Source organism: Atta colombica, unplaced genomic scaffold (genome assembly GCF_001594045.1).
Source record: "Atta colombica isolate Treedump-2 unplaced genomic scaffold, Acol1.0 scaffold224, whole genome shotgun sequence".
In the NCBI taxonomy this organism is placed as follows: domain Eukaryota; kingdom Metazoa; phylum Arthropoda; class Insecta; order Hymenoptera; family Formicidae; genus Atta; species Atta colombica.
In genome coordinates, this window is record NW_017259321.1 from 783,025 (window position 1) to 801,236 (window position 18,212).

The following is an 18,212-nucleotide window of genomic DNA, read 5'->3' on the forward strand; positions in this document are numbered from 1 at the left end:
GCATCATCGCTGATGCGACAAGGACACATTCTTTTTCTAAACAACGATCCTGATATATATATATATATATTTCTATATATACATACATACAATATATTATTATATAATTTTATACTTTTTATTGTACTTTTTTATTCTTTTTATTCTTTTTATTTTTATACTTTTAAATCTCTATTATCGCTTCTCTTTGCATAACAGAATTTTAATTTCATTTAGTTTTATTTATAAAATTTGAGATTAATATCGAATTCAATTTATATTTTTTATTGACATATTATATTTTCTATTATGCGTTTATCCTTGAAGATGCTGCGACGGAACCATTCTCACGTTTAGGCGCTGCGAGGATGCTGGCATTCGTAGTGATTTATGCGCGACAATAGTAACGATAAAGTTTCTTCTATACAGTTTATGCTTTTGTTATGAGCAATTCTACAGTGGAACGAGAATTTCGCGAGTTACGTAACACACCAGCGAGTTACGATGGGCGTGGGCTACGCTCGTAATTGAATTCGAATGTTGGGAGAGATCTTCATACTTGAAATTTAGAAACAATCAAAACTTGAAACATAGAAACCGCAAGGAAACGGATGTCGATTTGCGAAATCAAGATCTCGCTTAGAAGATCGGAATTGATCTGCCGCCGCTTGTTGATTAAATCTTGAAACACAATAGATATAATAAGCTTTAAACCTCTTTTAATGAATTAATCAGTCACAGTTATGTGAGAACTATATATCAACTATAATTGGTTAATTTTTTAAAGCCGTAATCACAATATTGTGATTGATGGTAATTACTTTTCAACCAATCAGAACAAAGCAATCACTTATTGCTTTGCTCTGATTGAAAAGTAATCACTAATCGCTAATCACTAATGTGCTTAAGGCTTAGGGATAAAGCTTGTTTTCAAGTTTGTTAATTGGCTAAAGGATAGAGAAATCCGGGATTTCTCTGTCTTAAAACTATAGATATATCAAAGTAACGCAATCCTTTGATCTGAGCCGAAATACCGGCAACTTTCCTATTGGCTATTTCGACCGCCATTTGCGACTTAATTCTCTGTAGTCCAATAAGCTTAGTATGATTGGTACAAATATATGATTAGTACAAAAATGGAGGATCTTTGCGTTATTTTGGTATATCTAGACCTTTACTCTGTCCTGCGCACATTTATCGTACAACAAAAATGCATAAATGAAATAGCGAATCTTTACACATCTATTTTAGAACTAATGCATGAGAATAATATTGAACATTTAAGAAATGACGTAAATTTAAGAAATAGTGAGTCAAAAAAATCAGTCATCATTGAAAGAAAGATTTCGCAACTATTAAATGATGATGGCTGTTTGAATTAAAGAAACTTGTGAATTATTTTTTTTAAAACACAGTGAATACGTTTATACTGACTTGAGTATCTCCTTAAACGATCTGAGGTTCTAGTGCATAAAATGAAAAGTTAATAAGAAGTTAACGACAATGTACAATGAGACCATAACCCATTCTCGTTATCAGAGCGTATAATTTGAAGAATGATCAGACTGTTTCTAAAACTTCGCGAGTTTGTTAAAATTTATTCAAGCAAAGCGGCTTACGCTGCAAAGTTGCTTTAGGGAGTAATATGTAAAAACTGAAGAGCGTGAATTGGATCGTATCAACCGTTATTTGTAGCTAAATAATAGGGATATGTATCTATTAATGTACAATCTCGTCATTGCGATCATTAAGCGGATAAATGCGATTGTTTAATTGTACCTTGACTCCCCGGAGGATTACAAAATTGTGAATTGATTGGACATTGAATAATGATCGCGATTAAATGTATTACAATGTATAATTAAACATAATTAATTTTATAAAAAGATTTATAAATTTATATATTTTATATATTTTAAATGGAGAGAAACGGAACAAAAATATAAAATAAATATAATTTTACAAAAATTTTTCATCTCATTAAGCTAAGTATGAGAATTTAATATAAAACAACTCCATAAATTTATAATATTATAAATGTGTCAAAAACATTAAATTTGTATATTTAGTTTAATGAGATGGAGATTTTTTTGTAGAGTTGTTTTTTTATTTTATATTTTTACTCTTTTTCTGTCTTCTCAAAATATACAGATATCTTTTTAGAATATACTTTGCAAGTATAATTAAAAAGATGATTTTTTTATTCTTATATAATATTGAAAATATACATTTATTAGTATAAAAATGTGAGAAGCAAGTAAATATCGAGGTTGTGTGCTAAATCGCAGATCGCGAAAATGAATTATTGTACGTCGATGTCCTTTGTTATCAATTAAACTTGAGAATTCTAAACATCGCTGTTCAGTCAAGCAAATCCTGCGAATAAGCAAACTATTAGGACGATTCGTATTGACACTGACAAATTACAATATGTTGTATAGTATGTTGTTGATTTTCGAACACGCAAAGATCGGGAGTAAACTGCTAAGCGTAAATGCTGAGGTGCCATTAAAATCTCCAGCGTTATCAACATTAACTTTTGCAGTATATATACTCGTACTTCGCAGGAAGATTGTATGTCATTTTTCAATGTAAAACGAGCAAAATAGAAATAAGTGGTGGTATATAAGAAGAAAATTGAAAATATTTAAATTCAAATTAATTGTCTTAATTGTGTTTTTCGCACTTTTACAGATAACATCGAGTTGTTAATTCTTATCTTAATGAAACTGCGAGAAAGATTGGGAATCTAAAAATATATACTGTAAAACTCAACTATTTTTGATCTCAGCTTTGGCCATTTTAATATTTTCTTTCCATCATCAATTTCCTATCTTTACTGGAGAAAATTTATCAGCAGAGCTGCATTTTGCATAAAACGCAAAGTATATATATATATATATATGTGTGTGTGTGTGTGTGTGTGTGTGTGTGTGTGTGTGTGTGTGTGTGTGTGTGTGTGCGCGCGCGTGTGTGTGTGCGTGTGTGTGTGCGTGTGTGTGTGTGTGTGTGTGTGTGTGTGTGTGTGTGTATGCACATATAATAAAAAGCATTTCTGTAGCGCAAGATGGAATCTAACGATACTATTTAATCCAGGAATTTAAACTGAAGCTCGTAAACCGGTTTGTTGCTCTTTCGATATTATTTAGCGGGAGATTTCAGCGAAAATTTCCCGTTGGATTCACCCTCTTTCCGCGTATCGATCGAAATTATACCTTCGCTCATTTTTTTTCATAAACAGGTTCGATCAACCATGTAGTCGTTAATTTCGTTTTATGTTTTATCGCGTCGCGCGAGTGATCAAACTCGACCGATCGTTAACGCAGCAACCAATTTCGTGAAAATAGTAATGCTGTTGTAAAATCGCGCTGATCCAATTAAACGTTAATTATGTGCGTTCCGTATTGATAGTGGCAATAACAATCGAGCACTGACTATTACTGCAGTACTAAATAAATCGTCTGATTCGTTAAACTGGATAATTTTATTCCAAACGTAGCACAAACGTAACGTGCGCTTCTTTTTTCTAAAAAGAGATATTGATCCTGTTTCTTTTGTAAAAATAATGAGATGCCCTTTTTGCATATCCGGCCATTTGTATCTATTATGTTGCGAATACGAGCTTTGAATATCTAAAAGTAATGAAATTTATGAGATTATTTAAATACATTCAAAGTAACATTTTTGAGATTACCGCAAAACTAAAAATCAGAGAAATTAAGAGAAATATTAGAGAAATTTGAAACAGTTATTAGGGAATTTTACAAAGTTTTCCGGAGAATTAAAATTCTTAGCTTTAAAGAAGCTTAATATGTATACATAACACTACGCAGTTTTGGAATATTATTAATTTAACAATTAAATTAAACAGTAACACTACTAGTTATTTACACTGTGACGTTAATTTGCTTTCTCAACAAAATATTGTTAGTTTCCAAATCAAGAAATTTTATTTGAAAATCAGGAAGAAGTTATAAAATTTTACGACGAGGAATTTGTGGCAAAACCCTGATTTTATTAATTTACATTACACTCAATTGGAATTCTGATTATTTTTAATAAAAGATTTGTATCAATAGTGAGAGAAACGTGTGCATTAAAAGATAGAATTTCATTAAAAAATTATATAAACTGCAATCAATGTTGTTTTCGATATGAGATTTTAGCAATATATAAGTTTATTTGTAATTTATGTTCTGTTTTAAATGGATTTATTTGTTTTCTCATGTACTTTTACAGTGTGTATTTACCGCATTATGTATTTATAATGCGGGAATCATAACGATTTCGCAAACAAGCGCGAGATCGTTAGCGTCATCCATTTTATTCAACGATGTGACTAGTGGTAGAGCTCAATCATTAGCTCGACCCTCGGGGAAATACGCGCTCGGGAAAAATCACTTTTCACGCAGTTATTTTAATACTACGTCCGTTTGTGTATATTTATATCGTCTGAAACAACTTTTCCCGTCTGACATTTCGACATGAAAGCCATTCTGACACGTTATTGATATCTGCGGAATCGTAGGAGACTGTCAGAAAAAGCAAATGTCAGCATGAAAATTTAACTGTTGAAACGAGAAAGTGCGTGCGCGATTGAAATTTTTAGCTCCATTTGTCTTTAAAATTTAAACAAGATTAAGGACAACCGAGTTTTCTTTCGCAGAAAACGTGACATGAGATTGTCCTGCAGACATCAAATTCACCGCGAGAACGTTGTTTGAACGTTCTTACCATGACAATGCGATACGTCACGGATAACAGGCTAACTAAAATTAACATGGATTATCTACCAGTACTTTCCATTTTATATAATGTCGCAAGACGACATGCGAACAAGTAGTGGCATGAATAGGGGTCTCTTATTGAATATCTGAATCCTCGAGAGTTGCATAAAGAGAAAGTTTTGCAATCGTGTAACAGGGAAGTTCACGAGTTATCGGCTGACTTCTGCGATTGCAGAATCTTAGGTGACTGCAAACTCCGATGTTATATGCGAATAAGATCTTTCAGTTTGTAGTTTATGAGAGAACTAGATTTCGGATTAGAATTCTCACATCCGGCCGACGTCTGTGATTCTTCGAGGAAATTGCGAGGAAAGAGGGAGAAAGGGAGATTCTTTTCTTGAACGTATCTACGAGAATATTTTTGTGAGTGTGTTTACGTGTGTATATGTGTATATATGTGTGCGTGCGTGCGCGCGTTTATGTGTGTTGGTATGGTTGTTTTAACGGCGCCGGGAGGTGAACACACCGCGAGGGCGGGATCGATAACCGCAAAATCGCCAACCCGTAACCGTTCAGGATGCGAGAGTCGAGTTCTCTCGCTTTCGTTTTACAAAGTGCATCCTCCTTTTTTCGCGAAAAGTATCGGCATCCTAATTACAGGAGATAATCCTGTTCTGAAGTTTTGTAGAGTTCTTTACGAAGCGACGCGAGAATAGCGTGTGAATGAGGATGTTTAATCTTGAAATGCTATAATTCGTCGTGTCTTATAAATACTTAATGCGATAAATGCACAATATAAGTGTGGCAAATAGATTCACGCGATGTAAAAATCTTTTTTGGTCATTATAAATTACAAATTACGCTTATAAATCATAAATCGCGCGTAAATTTTACATGGACTTTTATTTTTCGATATACGGTAGTGAAACTGACACGTAATAAAAGTTGAAAAACTTTATAACATATCCGACGCGTGTGAAGTTAATAAAATATTATTCACACCGCGTTTCTAATTGTCATCTGAAAAAAAATTGCGATTAAAAAATTACCTTTTGCAGTATTAAAATGAGAAACACGACTGTCATTATCATGGTCATTATCGCACGCTGTGACGTACGTATCGATCTTTTCGCACGCAAGGAATTTAAAATTAAATGAATTTTAAACAAATTTCGCAGATACGAGCCTTCTTCTGTCGTCCCAGAAAAGAATGTTTCATGGTCCCTGGAAATTCCAGGGTCGAAGTTAATGTCGCAAGGAGTGTAAAGGTCCACTTGCCAATGTGCACACGCAGAGGGCTGTCTTCCCTTATCGAAGGGTAGGCAGTCTTGCGAGCACGAAGTCACGATTTCTCTCCTTTCCACTCGGAAGAATGAAAAAGCATCGCGACCAAGAGACGGGGCGTGTCGGCTTGAATAAAATTAACATAATGTTAAAAACGGTACTTCCTTCTCTTTCTCTCTCTCTCTCTCTCCCTCTCTCTCTCTCTCTCTCTCTCTTTCTCTTTCTCTTTTTTTTCTTTCTCGTAGCTTGCTCGCTCGCGATAACGACCGACCGACTCGGAAGCTTCTGCTGCGCTGTGATATCACGCCTCTTGCAAATCGTATGGAAATAACCGCGCCGCTGCGAACGCGAAACCGATTATTATCTACATTTTCTTTCTTCGAATCTCTGTAATCGTACTTGAGCCCCGAGGCTCGCCTAGGAGAATCAGAACTGATTGCACACGTATAATGTTCTGCATATATACTTTACAAATATTTTTCATTCCATAATAAAATGATGTAATATTTTATATCAAAATATTTGATAGGAAAAATTTAAAAATCGTTATTACATTAATAAATTTTCTACTCGTTGCAAAGTCATTTCGTAATATTTTAGCTCGTGACGTGTTGTAATACGTTCCAACAATTGCGCGTCGTCCTTTCTCGTGAGAGTAATTATTAAGAGTAATTATTGCGTCGATTTATTAACTAACGGCACACCCAGCGGTGACCCAGCTGTCGCAAACATCCCGACATTATATTTCTAACAATCCATTCGTAAAAAGCCGTTTATTGCCGTTCGAAATTGTTTCCTCATCTGTAAAGTTTATCATGGCCTCGACGATAATTGTTTACTGTTGTTTACGATATACGTATCGCGTATTTCGCGTGTGCATCCTACACGAGATTGCGATCGTCGCCGCGGGATTCAATCCTCTCGACAAATTTCAGTATTACGGTTTCCACCATCGAGACGCCCATTGTAAATCATACTATGCGATCTGGAACTGCAGTCAGATTCCGTCGAGTTTAACTTTAGACATCGTCGTGCTTCTGACAGCGTGTGCAAGCCATTAGCAGATTCAAGAATTTGTTAAGAGGAGACCATCAGCCGCAAGCGATTTTTTTTGAGTCAAATATGAAAAGATAAAATATTTTCATTATTATTGGCATTATATTGAAAAAATATTATTTAGATGTATAATTCAAAAAAACGTTTTATTAAACAATATAATATATTACTTCTGGCGGAAGTAATATTTATCGCAATAAGAATTAATTATTTACATATTTTAATATGTCACTCAGTATAATTAAGATCGTTTCGAAGATTCGAAAAAGCATATTCAATCAAAAATTGTTAAATTGCTAGTCAATTTTAATTCATAATATTACTGCGGTTTAGTAGAATGAGTGTTTCAAGATCGAAAAATTATTTCAACGCGCGTTTCAAAAAGGAAAATTTACATACGTAGTATATAAATTTACACAAAATCATAGCAGCATTTAAGATCTAGCTAGACTGTTTAAGACTTTGATTGCTATAATTCGTTTTATTAAAATTATTAACACAAAAAAAGAATAAGATAATAGAATATACGTTTTTATATCTAAGAATTTATTAAATTAACAAATATTTTTAGAATAAAAATTGTGATAAAGTACTGTACAAATATTAATAATATATATAACAAAAATATAAACAAAATATACAGCGCCAACACTAGACTATAATATTTTGCATAATTATTTTTAAAAAAAGGAGACTCCAAAGGAGGGCCATGGTTTTCCCTAGATCCACTAGTGATGCATGCGTTCGAAAATGCCGAATGAATCCTTTGGTAGGACAATCACGTAATAACGCATTGCGCGGAAGGGCAAAGTGCACTTTCTCGTTAAGAAGAATAAACATGAAGAAAGAAAGCGAGGATTTCGAAGGATTGATTATTGGTTTCGTTGATTGAGAAGTACAAAAACGTTTCAGCCTAACAAGTTCTTCGTTATCAAAGATTAAAGAAAAGGAAATTCCGCAGCAGTGACTTGTTTTTCGTAGTTCTAATTGAGAAAACCTCGGCGGACTTTTTTGATGATCTGAGAATACGAATGAGTTTTCGTTTCATTGCTATTGTCTCTATATGGTAGTCACGCAGTAAGCAGCGACATGAATGTGCTTTTGTTTCGTCCCTGTTCTTAATTAAAATCTCTTGTGCGTATGATACCGTCGTGTTACGATGGAACTGAGCAACAATATTACTTTTGTGTAACGCAATTTCCCATACAAATAAGAAAATGATAGAATTTTATTGATATTTTTAAACTTACTGCTGTTTGTTGTAAGTTTCTTTGTACTATATTATGATCTCTATACTAGCTGACATTTTTTGCAAATAAAGGAATAACAAATAATAACAAATTGCGATATTTCCATATTTTATTACATTTGTAAATTGAATAAAGCCATATGATATAATAATTACTAATCTATACATTCTAAGAAATATGGAATTTAACATCATGCCAGTGTCAGGTATAATTCTCATTGTGTTGCTGTTAATACCAATATGTGTAGATTTAATATCATGGTTGTAGTATTAATAATTTAATATTCTGATTTAAATGATTTAATATTAATATGATATTAAATCATTTAAGAATAAAATTGATAAATCAAGAGCTACAAACCTAACCAAATGTTTATTGTTAAATTTTAAAATACAGTTTATAAACATTCAGTTAAATTCGTATCCCTTGATTTATCAATTTGATTTTTGTCAATTGAGCCTTGTTTTATGTTTTTTTTAAAAATCAGAATATTAAATCCATATTCATGTTATTAAATCCATATCATGTTAGTAGTATTTATATCTATAGTAACACAGTGAAAATTATATAAACATCATATTGATTTATATCAACATCAATATGAGAATTATATTTAATACTCATAGTATGAAATCCACACTCATATTTTTTAGAATATAGATTTTAATATAAAGATCTTAACTTTATTCCCAGTAAAAGTAAAGTATATCTCAAAATAAATATTTTTCAAATCGCTTCTGTAATATAGGATAAATTTTAATCGTGTATATGCAAGCAATATTAATTTGTTTAACATATTTAAATATTTCTATATTCCATCATGCAATAAAAATATATATAAATAATGAAATGAGGTAAGAATGAAATATGTGCGAAAAATATGTATCTGACAACAAGTTTTGCTAATGAGAGGTCGATTGAGAACATAAAGAAATGGTTGATGTTTCAACCGTTTGAGATATTACGCGAGTAGCATACAAAGGGTTAGTTGCATTCTGCCACGTTAAAGCGCGATTATACAGCGATCAGTTGATTTCATGTAAATTCGCTACTGTTGCTTTGAAACAAACTTGCGTTTGCATTATTGAAAACTATTCTTATATGTTTCTTAACGAAACAGGAGGAGAGAAATACTCATGCATATTGAAGGATCGGGATCGTCGACTCTCTCTCTCGTAAGATATTAATTTCCGACTTCACTTGAGCCGTTTTAATACTTTCGTTAAGTGCTATGCACAGCTTTTGCCGAGAATAGAAACTTTTACATACGTATTTTTATCTAACGATAAATATTTTAAAAATAGCGTCGTACGGAACTAAATTATATTTTATCACGTTGACAGAAAAGTAATACAAATAAAAAATTGACATTTTTGAAAGGAAATCAATCTCTCTCTTTCTCTCTCTCTCCAAAGACTAATATCTTATTATAGAAAAATGATACATTTGTCACATTGTTTATATAAAAAAATATTACTACTCTGGAATGTTTACATAGCTCTATATTAGGATTGTATTATCCGAATTTTTGAAAACAAATGATTTAATTTTAAATAATACATTGTAATTTAAAGTATAACGTGGAAAAAAGTGAAGTTATTTTAGCATTTATTATCTTAATTAAGAATTTTGTTCCAATTCAGAAAAAACTTAAGAAATGCTCTAATGAAAAGTTATTAATTTTGAACGCTACTTTTAATTATTGTTATGCTACTTTTTTAACAATAATAATTTATACGTAAAAAATACAGAGATCATACAAGGGAAACTGTTAAAATATTACATTGATATAAAAATCTAATATATATCTAATATTTTTTCAAGTCCCGGTAAAGTTTATGCATTTTACGAGTAGAAAACTCTTACATATCATTAAATTTGTATATTTCAATTCGTATATTTTTAAAATCTCGCAAGAGTTTCCGTCGACAGTTTGTTCCTCTGTTGGGAAATTTCGCGCGTTCTTTCCAAATGATATGGATTTCGTGACTTGTCACTAGCGACGTATCACACGTGCTAATTTCTCTCTTAGTAGCTCCTGGGTAAAATTCCGAACGTATCTTGAAAATCCATTATCTTCGACGAGGGGCAAGTAAAATTTACTTTCAATTCACTTTCAAATTTACTTTTATTTTACTTTCAAGTCTTTTAACCTTATCCACGTATATCCTGAATAATTTATTCCCTTTAATACGCCGAGTACTTTCTCATTCACTCGTTCGGTGATTATCCTCACTGTTCACTGTTTGCATAATCTGTCGTGAAGAGCGTGCATCGCGTCTGTATTATAAACGTGTGATGTTTTAATTGGACAGAGTAAAGAGGATGAGTAATCGTTTCAATGATCGCGATATTTCACAGAATTTTTACAGAATATTTATTTGACATTCTGCATGCTGAGGATTTAATATGATTTTACATAAGAATTAAAATAAACAAAAATCTGAATTTTTAAACAAGAAAAAATCGTGCTTAAATTTTTAAATATAATAATAGAATCATCTATAAAACTTGTTTTACACTTTTGGTAATATTTTGAAATGTGACACATATATTCTTAATCGAAGAATCCGCTATAAAAGTTGGATATATATCAGTAAAAGATAATTTGATGTTTTTAAGTCGAATCTTAATCAGTTGAAAGCTTAGTCGTAATCTTGGCAAAGTAGTTTCATGAGATGACAAGAGTATGAACGATAATTTTTCAATCTCAGGCAAGAGATTCTCGGAGAAGCACCGCCAAAGCACACGTGAAAGAGCTGCGCCCCCGTTGAAGAACAATGTCGTCAGATAATAAATCGATAATTCGTGTACGCGACTTCCGACCCTGGAAACAAGCGAGCCGAAGAAAAGAGAACCACATATGTAAACGACGGGCTTTTTTTAGAGCTCGTTTGTCTCAAGAAATGGCCGATAGTCGTTCGATTATGCAGAGTTAGACATCTCTTCGCGGCTTCGTCGTTTTGCGTTTTCGGATGATGGATGAGACCAGACGTTAAGTCTTCTTTCTTTATAATCTCGCGTTCGTTTGATGGATATTATTTGTTAGACACGCAATTTCTTGAAACTGTTCTCTGAATCTCTGAATTGTTCTCACTCCAATTGTTCTCTTACGTGTATATATTACTATTGTCTGTTTTGTCTATGAGTTGCTCGAAATGTTATTTTATTTATACGATACGTATTTTATGAAATGAAACTTTTATCCTTATTGTTCAGAATACTATTTTTAGACATAAAATATCTTCCGTTATTTTCTATCACTTTGAATATCAAGGATCCGGAAGTTTTACGATAAACTATCTTTTCGACTTTATACTTTACTCTTATTTTATTTGATAACCTTTAAACTACTCTCTTCGCGCCGCAGAAGTTATTTTTAATCTCATAAAGGCCTCATGTTCAGACAGATATTATTAACCCCCCGCTAGAAATAACAATCTCACACATCGGTCTGATTTTCAATTACTTTTTACGCGCATACACGTGTGCATTTTAGTTTGCATTTCTGCCGGGTAAACTTAGAAATGCTTGAAAAATACACTGAATTTTATCTCATTTGCGGATAGCGTAATTGTGTTCAACTGTATATATATGTCTTTTTAATCTCCGTTCAACAAACGTCGGAACTCATACATTTTTGCGGATATTTGCTCTCTAATTATTTTCTCTCATTTTATCGACAGACAGCTGACAGACATACGATGTTTGAACTTCATTCTATAATATCATGTTACTTTATCCTCCTTTCGTTGATGCGTTTTCTGCGTAATATTTTATTTCACGTGCCTATTATAGAACAATGTTTATGAAAAACATCGATCAAAAGCACTTACCCGTTATTACTCTCTTTTTCTTCCGAATCTGTGCCTCTATGGGTTAATAATTCGATTGTCCTTAATTTGCAGAAAAATGAAGCTCGACCTGGACCGGGAGAAGGGCCTCGAGCTCTTCGGCAAGCTGATACGTACAAAGAACATCGAAAGTCTGCAGGGTGATCAGCCCAAAACCGGTCCCGAGCCACTTCATCCAGCCGACTCCAAGCAGAAATTACAGGTAAATAATAATGATAACAATTGGTAAAATGGTATGATCACATAGTTTTGAACAGATTAGTAAAATTAAAACATGTTGAAAAATACTGAATTGATATCCAGTGAATCCAAGTGTAAAATTCTAAATTAAATTTATATCGCTGTCATAGAATTATAACACCGATATCATTTCACTGAATATCAACTCAGTACTTTTCAACATGTTTTAATTTCGCTAATCTGTTTAGAACTATATGATCATAGTGTTTGATCCATGCAATTAAAAAGCTCTAAAAAAATGAAAATTAAAAAGCAACTAACTCTTCGTGATCATATCTCTTGAAAATGTTGGTCACGCAGAAGGTAAAATGATCTCAATATTTTAATTGATCGCTATATTTTACAGCTTTTGTTTTTTAGATCACAAAAATTACTGAAATTATTTTAAACGTTATACGATATAAAAATGCAGTGGCTTTTTAAAGTTTTTAATTTTAACATATTTAAAAAAATCGCAAAGGCTGACGCCCAAGGAACAATATGATTGAAGGTGTAAAAAGGTATTTTAAATTTTGGATAAATGGCAGTTTAAGTCCCGTTTAAAAAAAAGATCTTATAAATATAAACACTTTACACTTTTTTGGGGGGCCCCCTGAATCCTAGGTGACTACGAAGGATTAAAAAGTTTTAAAAAATAAAAAATAAATTTTTACGGAAAGATATTATTTTCATAAAATAGATAAAGTCATCAAATACAAGAGAAAAAAAATTTTTTAAATAAAATATTAATTAAGTAAATATGAGTAAATTACCTATAAATCAAATATAAGTAAATTTCTTATAAGGTCATAAAATCATTTCTATTTTAAAATATTATTAATTAAAAGAAAATGAATTACATCAAATAGACTGAACAGGTTAGAATACGAAATTGAAATCGTAGTAATTTGACTCATATCTTTATTATAATGGTTAGCTGTTTTATTTCCTCCAATTGCTTGCCAGAATTCTACACAAATGAGTAAAGAAAACCGGGAAAAGTAGGAGAGAGATAACTAAAAATTAGTAATAAGGCAGGCATTTAACAGCATGTGTTACCCCTAATTATTAATTACAGTGACGCGTTAACTTTTAGAACGACGAAAATAAAAGACTCGTATGTGTCAGCTGATAGAAACTCGTGAGGAAAACTTAACTTTTACGTACGTTAACAGTTATAATTTTAATAATACTACGCAGTTAAAAACAATTTCGCACTATATAAACAATGAAGAAGCATTGTCCTGCTTGTTTCAAATTTGCCCTAATAAGATAAAACAGCTTCCTCATTCTATTAAAACAAAGACAGCACCCATTAGTAAACACGATAAAGTTCTGTAAACAATGAAGTTAAGATATAAGAAGTAAATGTGCATAGCGAAAAGATATATCACTGAAATGATAGTGAAATTTGTCGTTTACGTGAACGAGTTGGCAGTCCTCTAGTTTCTCTAATTTCGCAACGAACCGGTTATATACTCTTTAAATTCTTTGAAGTGGAATCTCACTCTAAAGAATGAAATTTAACTAGTCTTGAAAAAGAGTAGCTCAATTTTTAATCTTTAAGAGTGAGAGATTTCCTCTTCAGAGTAACAATTCACTTTAAAAGTTTAGAGGATGTATATGTATATATATATATATGTATATATATGTGTGTGTGTGTGTGTGTGTGTGTGTGTGTGTGTGTGTGTGTGTGTGTGTGTACATATATACATATAAAAACTTTGTTATACACTGAAGCGACAATACTGCACAATATATGTATATTGTCGCCACAGTAATTTTGTTGCTTCGATAGCCCGTGTCCCACGTTAAAAAGAGAAAGACAACGACAAACTTACGTATATCTCCAATAATGGCTGGGAGGGTCGTTGCAAAGCTGTTACCTCTCTCAGGGTGGACCTCTCTCACGGTTCCGCTGCAGTTGCAGCGCGTATAAACTATCGCGAAGTTTCCCAATAACCGATCTACTTCTTACAGGAAAATAGCACAAGCCCGATACACATAGGCGTGTACGTACATATGTACTCATATACAGACACGAACTGCAGCTACTCTGGCTAAGATGTAAATTTTATCTAATGCGAAAGTAGCACGCGACAAGTTAGGATGGGGATAAATGGATCATTATCCAAGAGAACACAAGAAAAAGATAGCTTATTATGCAATTATTATTGGTAAATCGATTTATTTTTTCGATTCTTGAATGATCGTTTTTGTTCCGATAAGAGAAGATAAACGTCTCAGAGAAGTGACCGGACATATATTCTTATGTCCAGATATTTACACAAAATTTTATTTTTGTTTATATTATTAATCATTTCAAATGCTTCTTCAAATATAATATTATAATTTTTAATTGCAATCTTTAACAATTAAATAATAATATTCTAATACAAAAAGGATTTGAGGAGAGATTAATAATAATAAAGATTCACTTTGTTACATAATGGAAAAAACCCGCGAATTATGGAATATCTTTCAAAAGTAATAGAATTGCTTCGGATTTTATTTCTTGCATTTTACTCGTGCATATATATATTTTATTGACTCACAGTATCGAATAATGTTCTATCATTAGTTCACCCATCGGATTGTACGCGCTGCGAATTTTATTGGATAAACGAAGATAAACAAATTGCATCGCTCGTTTCATCATTCGCTAAATCCATCGTCTACCGCTTTTGCTGAAAGCGGTGCATGCGGCCTCAGGAATTACGAATGTAATGATGTTACACGTCCGGGACGACCATCTCGACCGATTTCCCGCGAGGGGACTTTCGGTATTTACTGCGCACACGTAATTCCAGTTCCGAACAACCATTTTTCATTCGTTATTTAGCTTGCTCGCTTCGCGTAAAAGACATACAGGATTGCATAGAATCACGCAATGAAGATCAAAATCCAAATGAGAAACATCCTACGAAGAGCAACCGATTTTCGCTGCAGAAATGATGGTTTGTTACTATTATTATTCTTTTTTTCTTCAAGTAATTAATTGTGTTTTTAATTGATTCTTTTAATCTTAACTGTACTAGATAGAACGGTTTTGTTAAAGTATCTAAAAATTTAGCTCGATGCAGATCTGAAAATAATTTTGTTGATCCATCAAAATAATTATGCAAAACGCTTAAACATTAATAATAATATTGCAACATTTTAATATTCCAGTAATCAGTTTAAACGCGCTACATAATTATTTTGATGATCCAAATAAAATTATATTATATATTTAGATCTGTATCTAGTTAAATTTTTAAATACTTCAGTAGAAATATTCTTTTTATATTTAAAATATAATATTTTTATATTATAAAAATTACATCTAAGTTCTAAAGCATCCTATGTTTGAAGCATAGAATTCAAATAAACTTCGATTTTGCTTGATAAAAGAAGATTCAAAGTTTTTTTATGATTTAGAACTTCATGCTTAATTGTATATGTATCATTGTACCAAACCATCTAAAATTTTCACTTTAAGTCTAAATTCTCGTTGCTGTAGTCGAAAGTTAAACAAGGTTTAACAAGTTGAAATAATTCAAAACTTTGTTGAAGGTATGTAACTTTAAAGTTTGACAAGCATTTTGATGGTACGAATTCTCAACTAATCACGCTTAATATTTGCGTTTCAATTTTTTTTTCTGGAAAAAGATATGTCTACTTTTTTCTCTCGTCTAAAGTTCCAAACGTCGTTAATATTTATGATTTAATCATAATAATTGAGGATTGAATAATATCCAAGATCGAATTTAAATAACGGTGACATATTTCTCTCAGATATTTTTTTCGAAAACGCTATCAAAATTCCCGCGAGCATATAAATCAACGTTACGTTATGCATCAATGTAGCGTCGGACGAGTGCACTGGAAATAATTTACGTAGTATTTGCATTAATTCACGATATTGCAATCTTCATACTTCAAACATCGCGACAATATGTCCAACGGATCAATGCCGAATGCTCTGCGAAACACGACGTTACTAATCGCGCAAACTACATTTTCCATCATTACCACACAATTATTTCTCAATGGAAATTGACTAATTGTAATGTTATACCGCAGAGCTAGATAATTCGATTCGCTGGTTATTGGAGACCTCGCAACTTTCGCAATTACGTATGACACGTGCGATCCCGTCTACTGAGTGCAATGTTTGTTTTTAATTTATTCTCTTTTGATTTATTAGCAGTTACAAGAAATATTATTCTCTATTTATTATGCATTGTATAAAATTACTTCTGCTGTCCTGTTTAAATTATTTTTGTGTTACAATGTAACGAACAAATTACTTTTAAACAAATAAAAACGATCTAACGCATGCGATTTTATAAATTATAATTTATAATAATAAACAAAAAGGAGCATAAAAATCCAGGCAAAGTCTTATTCGCGGATTACTTTGTTCAATCTTTATTAAATATTCTCATACCGAGGATGTCCTAATAAAGGTCAAAACCTTTAAGCGACATATTTAATAAAAATTGAATAGAGTAATACGCAAATAAGATTTTTGCGAAGGTTTTTATATTCCTTTTTGTTTATTATTGTTTGTCTAAAAATCTATCTAATTATTATTGTATAATTTATAATTTCCCTCCTCTATTACCTTAATCTTCACTTCAATCGAAAATGGAAATCGTACAAAATAACAGATATTCTAGATAACCGAGATAAGGATTACACTTTATCTAAGTAGCTATCTAAATAGCTGAAGTTGTCGACTAAACTAGAGCTCAGAAACAGAGATCATTACTGCTCGTAATTGTTAACTGTTTGTACAAGAGACGATCGCATTTGGTACAACATCTCTAAGTCCACTTGTCGCGACCGCGTCTTGAATGATAATATGATGTACAAAGCCGCTTGCTTCTTCGCTGCCGGTTCGAGTTTCGCCGCTCGAATGACAAGATGACTGTGTATATAGTACACAACAATACGCTACAGACAATGAAGTATTTTTATTAGCCAACGACTTATCCCTATTCTATAATAGGGATGCAAATCGTAAGCCGTTAAAAATTAAGAGCGGAAACACAGAATCGTGTATAACGCATAATGCATAAAAAATGAATCAATCAAAATCATTTATTTTCTTTCTTTCCACGAAATAAAAGATTCTAATTGATTTTCTTATTTGCTATACATTATGAATTATGTAAGAATCTGCGCTTTTGTTTTAAATCATAGTCGATTATTTTTCTTTTCGATTGTGACTGGTTAATTTCTTACGACTTACGGCTTATAACTTTATTGTAAAATAGGCATTATCATCGTTAGGAAATACGTAATATAGCGTGATAAAAGGAATCACCGAATATTCTCATTCTTTGTACTAAATGAATTTTTAACGAATAGTCGATACGTCATTGATTTTTTTGCTGACTCGACCTGATGACTTACGTTTACTATGATAATAAGCGAACTGTTTTCGCATCGATGAAGAATCCAAAGCTTTGCAAAATATACAGAGAATTTAAATAACATTGTAGTGAAACAACGATTGTGAATAAATATCAAAAGATAATAGTTTATAATTTCCATCCTCTATTGCTCCGAGTTCTATTCTCTGTGTAAATCGCCAGATTGTGCACAATACGCAGCGATTTAATTCAATTTTATTAGTTTGATTTTTTATTTATTTAAATTACATAATTTTACTCTTTTCATAGAACATGAAAATTTGAAAAGGAATAATAACAAGTTAAAATAAACAAATATCGAAACAAAGGAAAAAAATTTATTCTTTAAATGAATACTAGATTTAAAATACTAGATTTATTTTGAGAGAGAGAGAGAGAGAGAGAGAGAGAGAGAGAGAGAGAGAGAGAGAGAGAGAGAGA

General features: G+C 32.0%; 1 protein-coding gene across 1 annotated transcript in view; it reads left to right on the forward strand.

The window, feature by feature from the left end:
• The window catches only part of LOC108688044 (cationic amino acid transporter 2), a 94,230-nt gene that overhangs the window by 32,808 nt on the left and 43,210 nt on the right, over nt 1-18,212 (forward strand). Inside the window, exon 2 of the mRNA XM_018194125.1 lies at nt 12,205-12,352. Within this exon, the coding sequence (XP_018049614.1) occupies nt 12,209-12,352 (144 nt within the window). The 5' untranslated portion in view covers nt 12,205-12,208. The remainder of the gene's footprint in view (nt 1-12,204; nt 12,353-18,212) is intronic.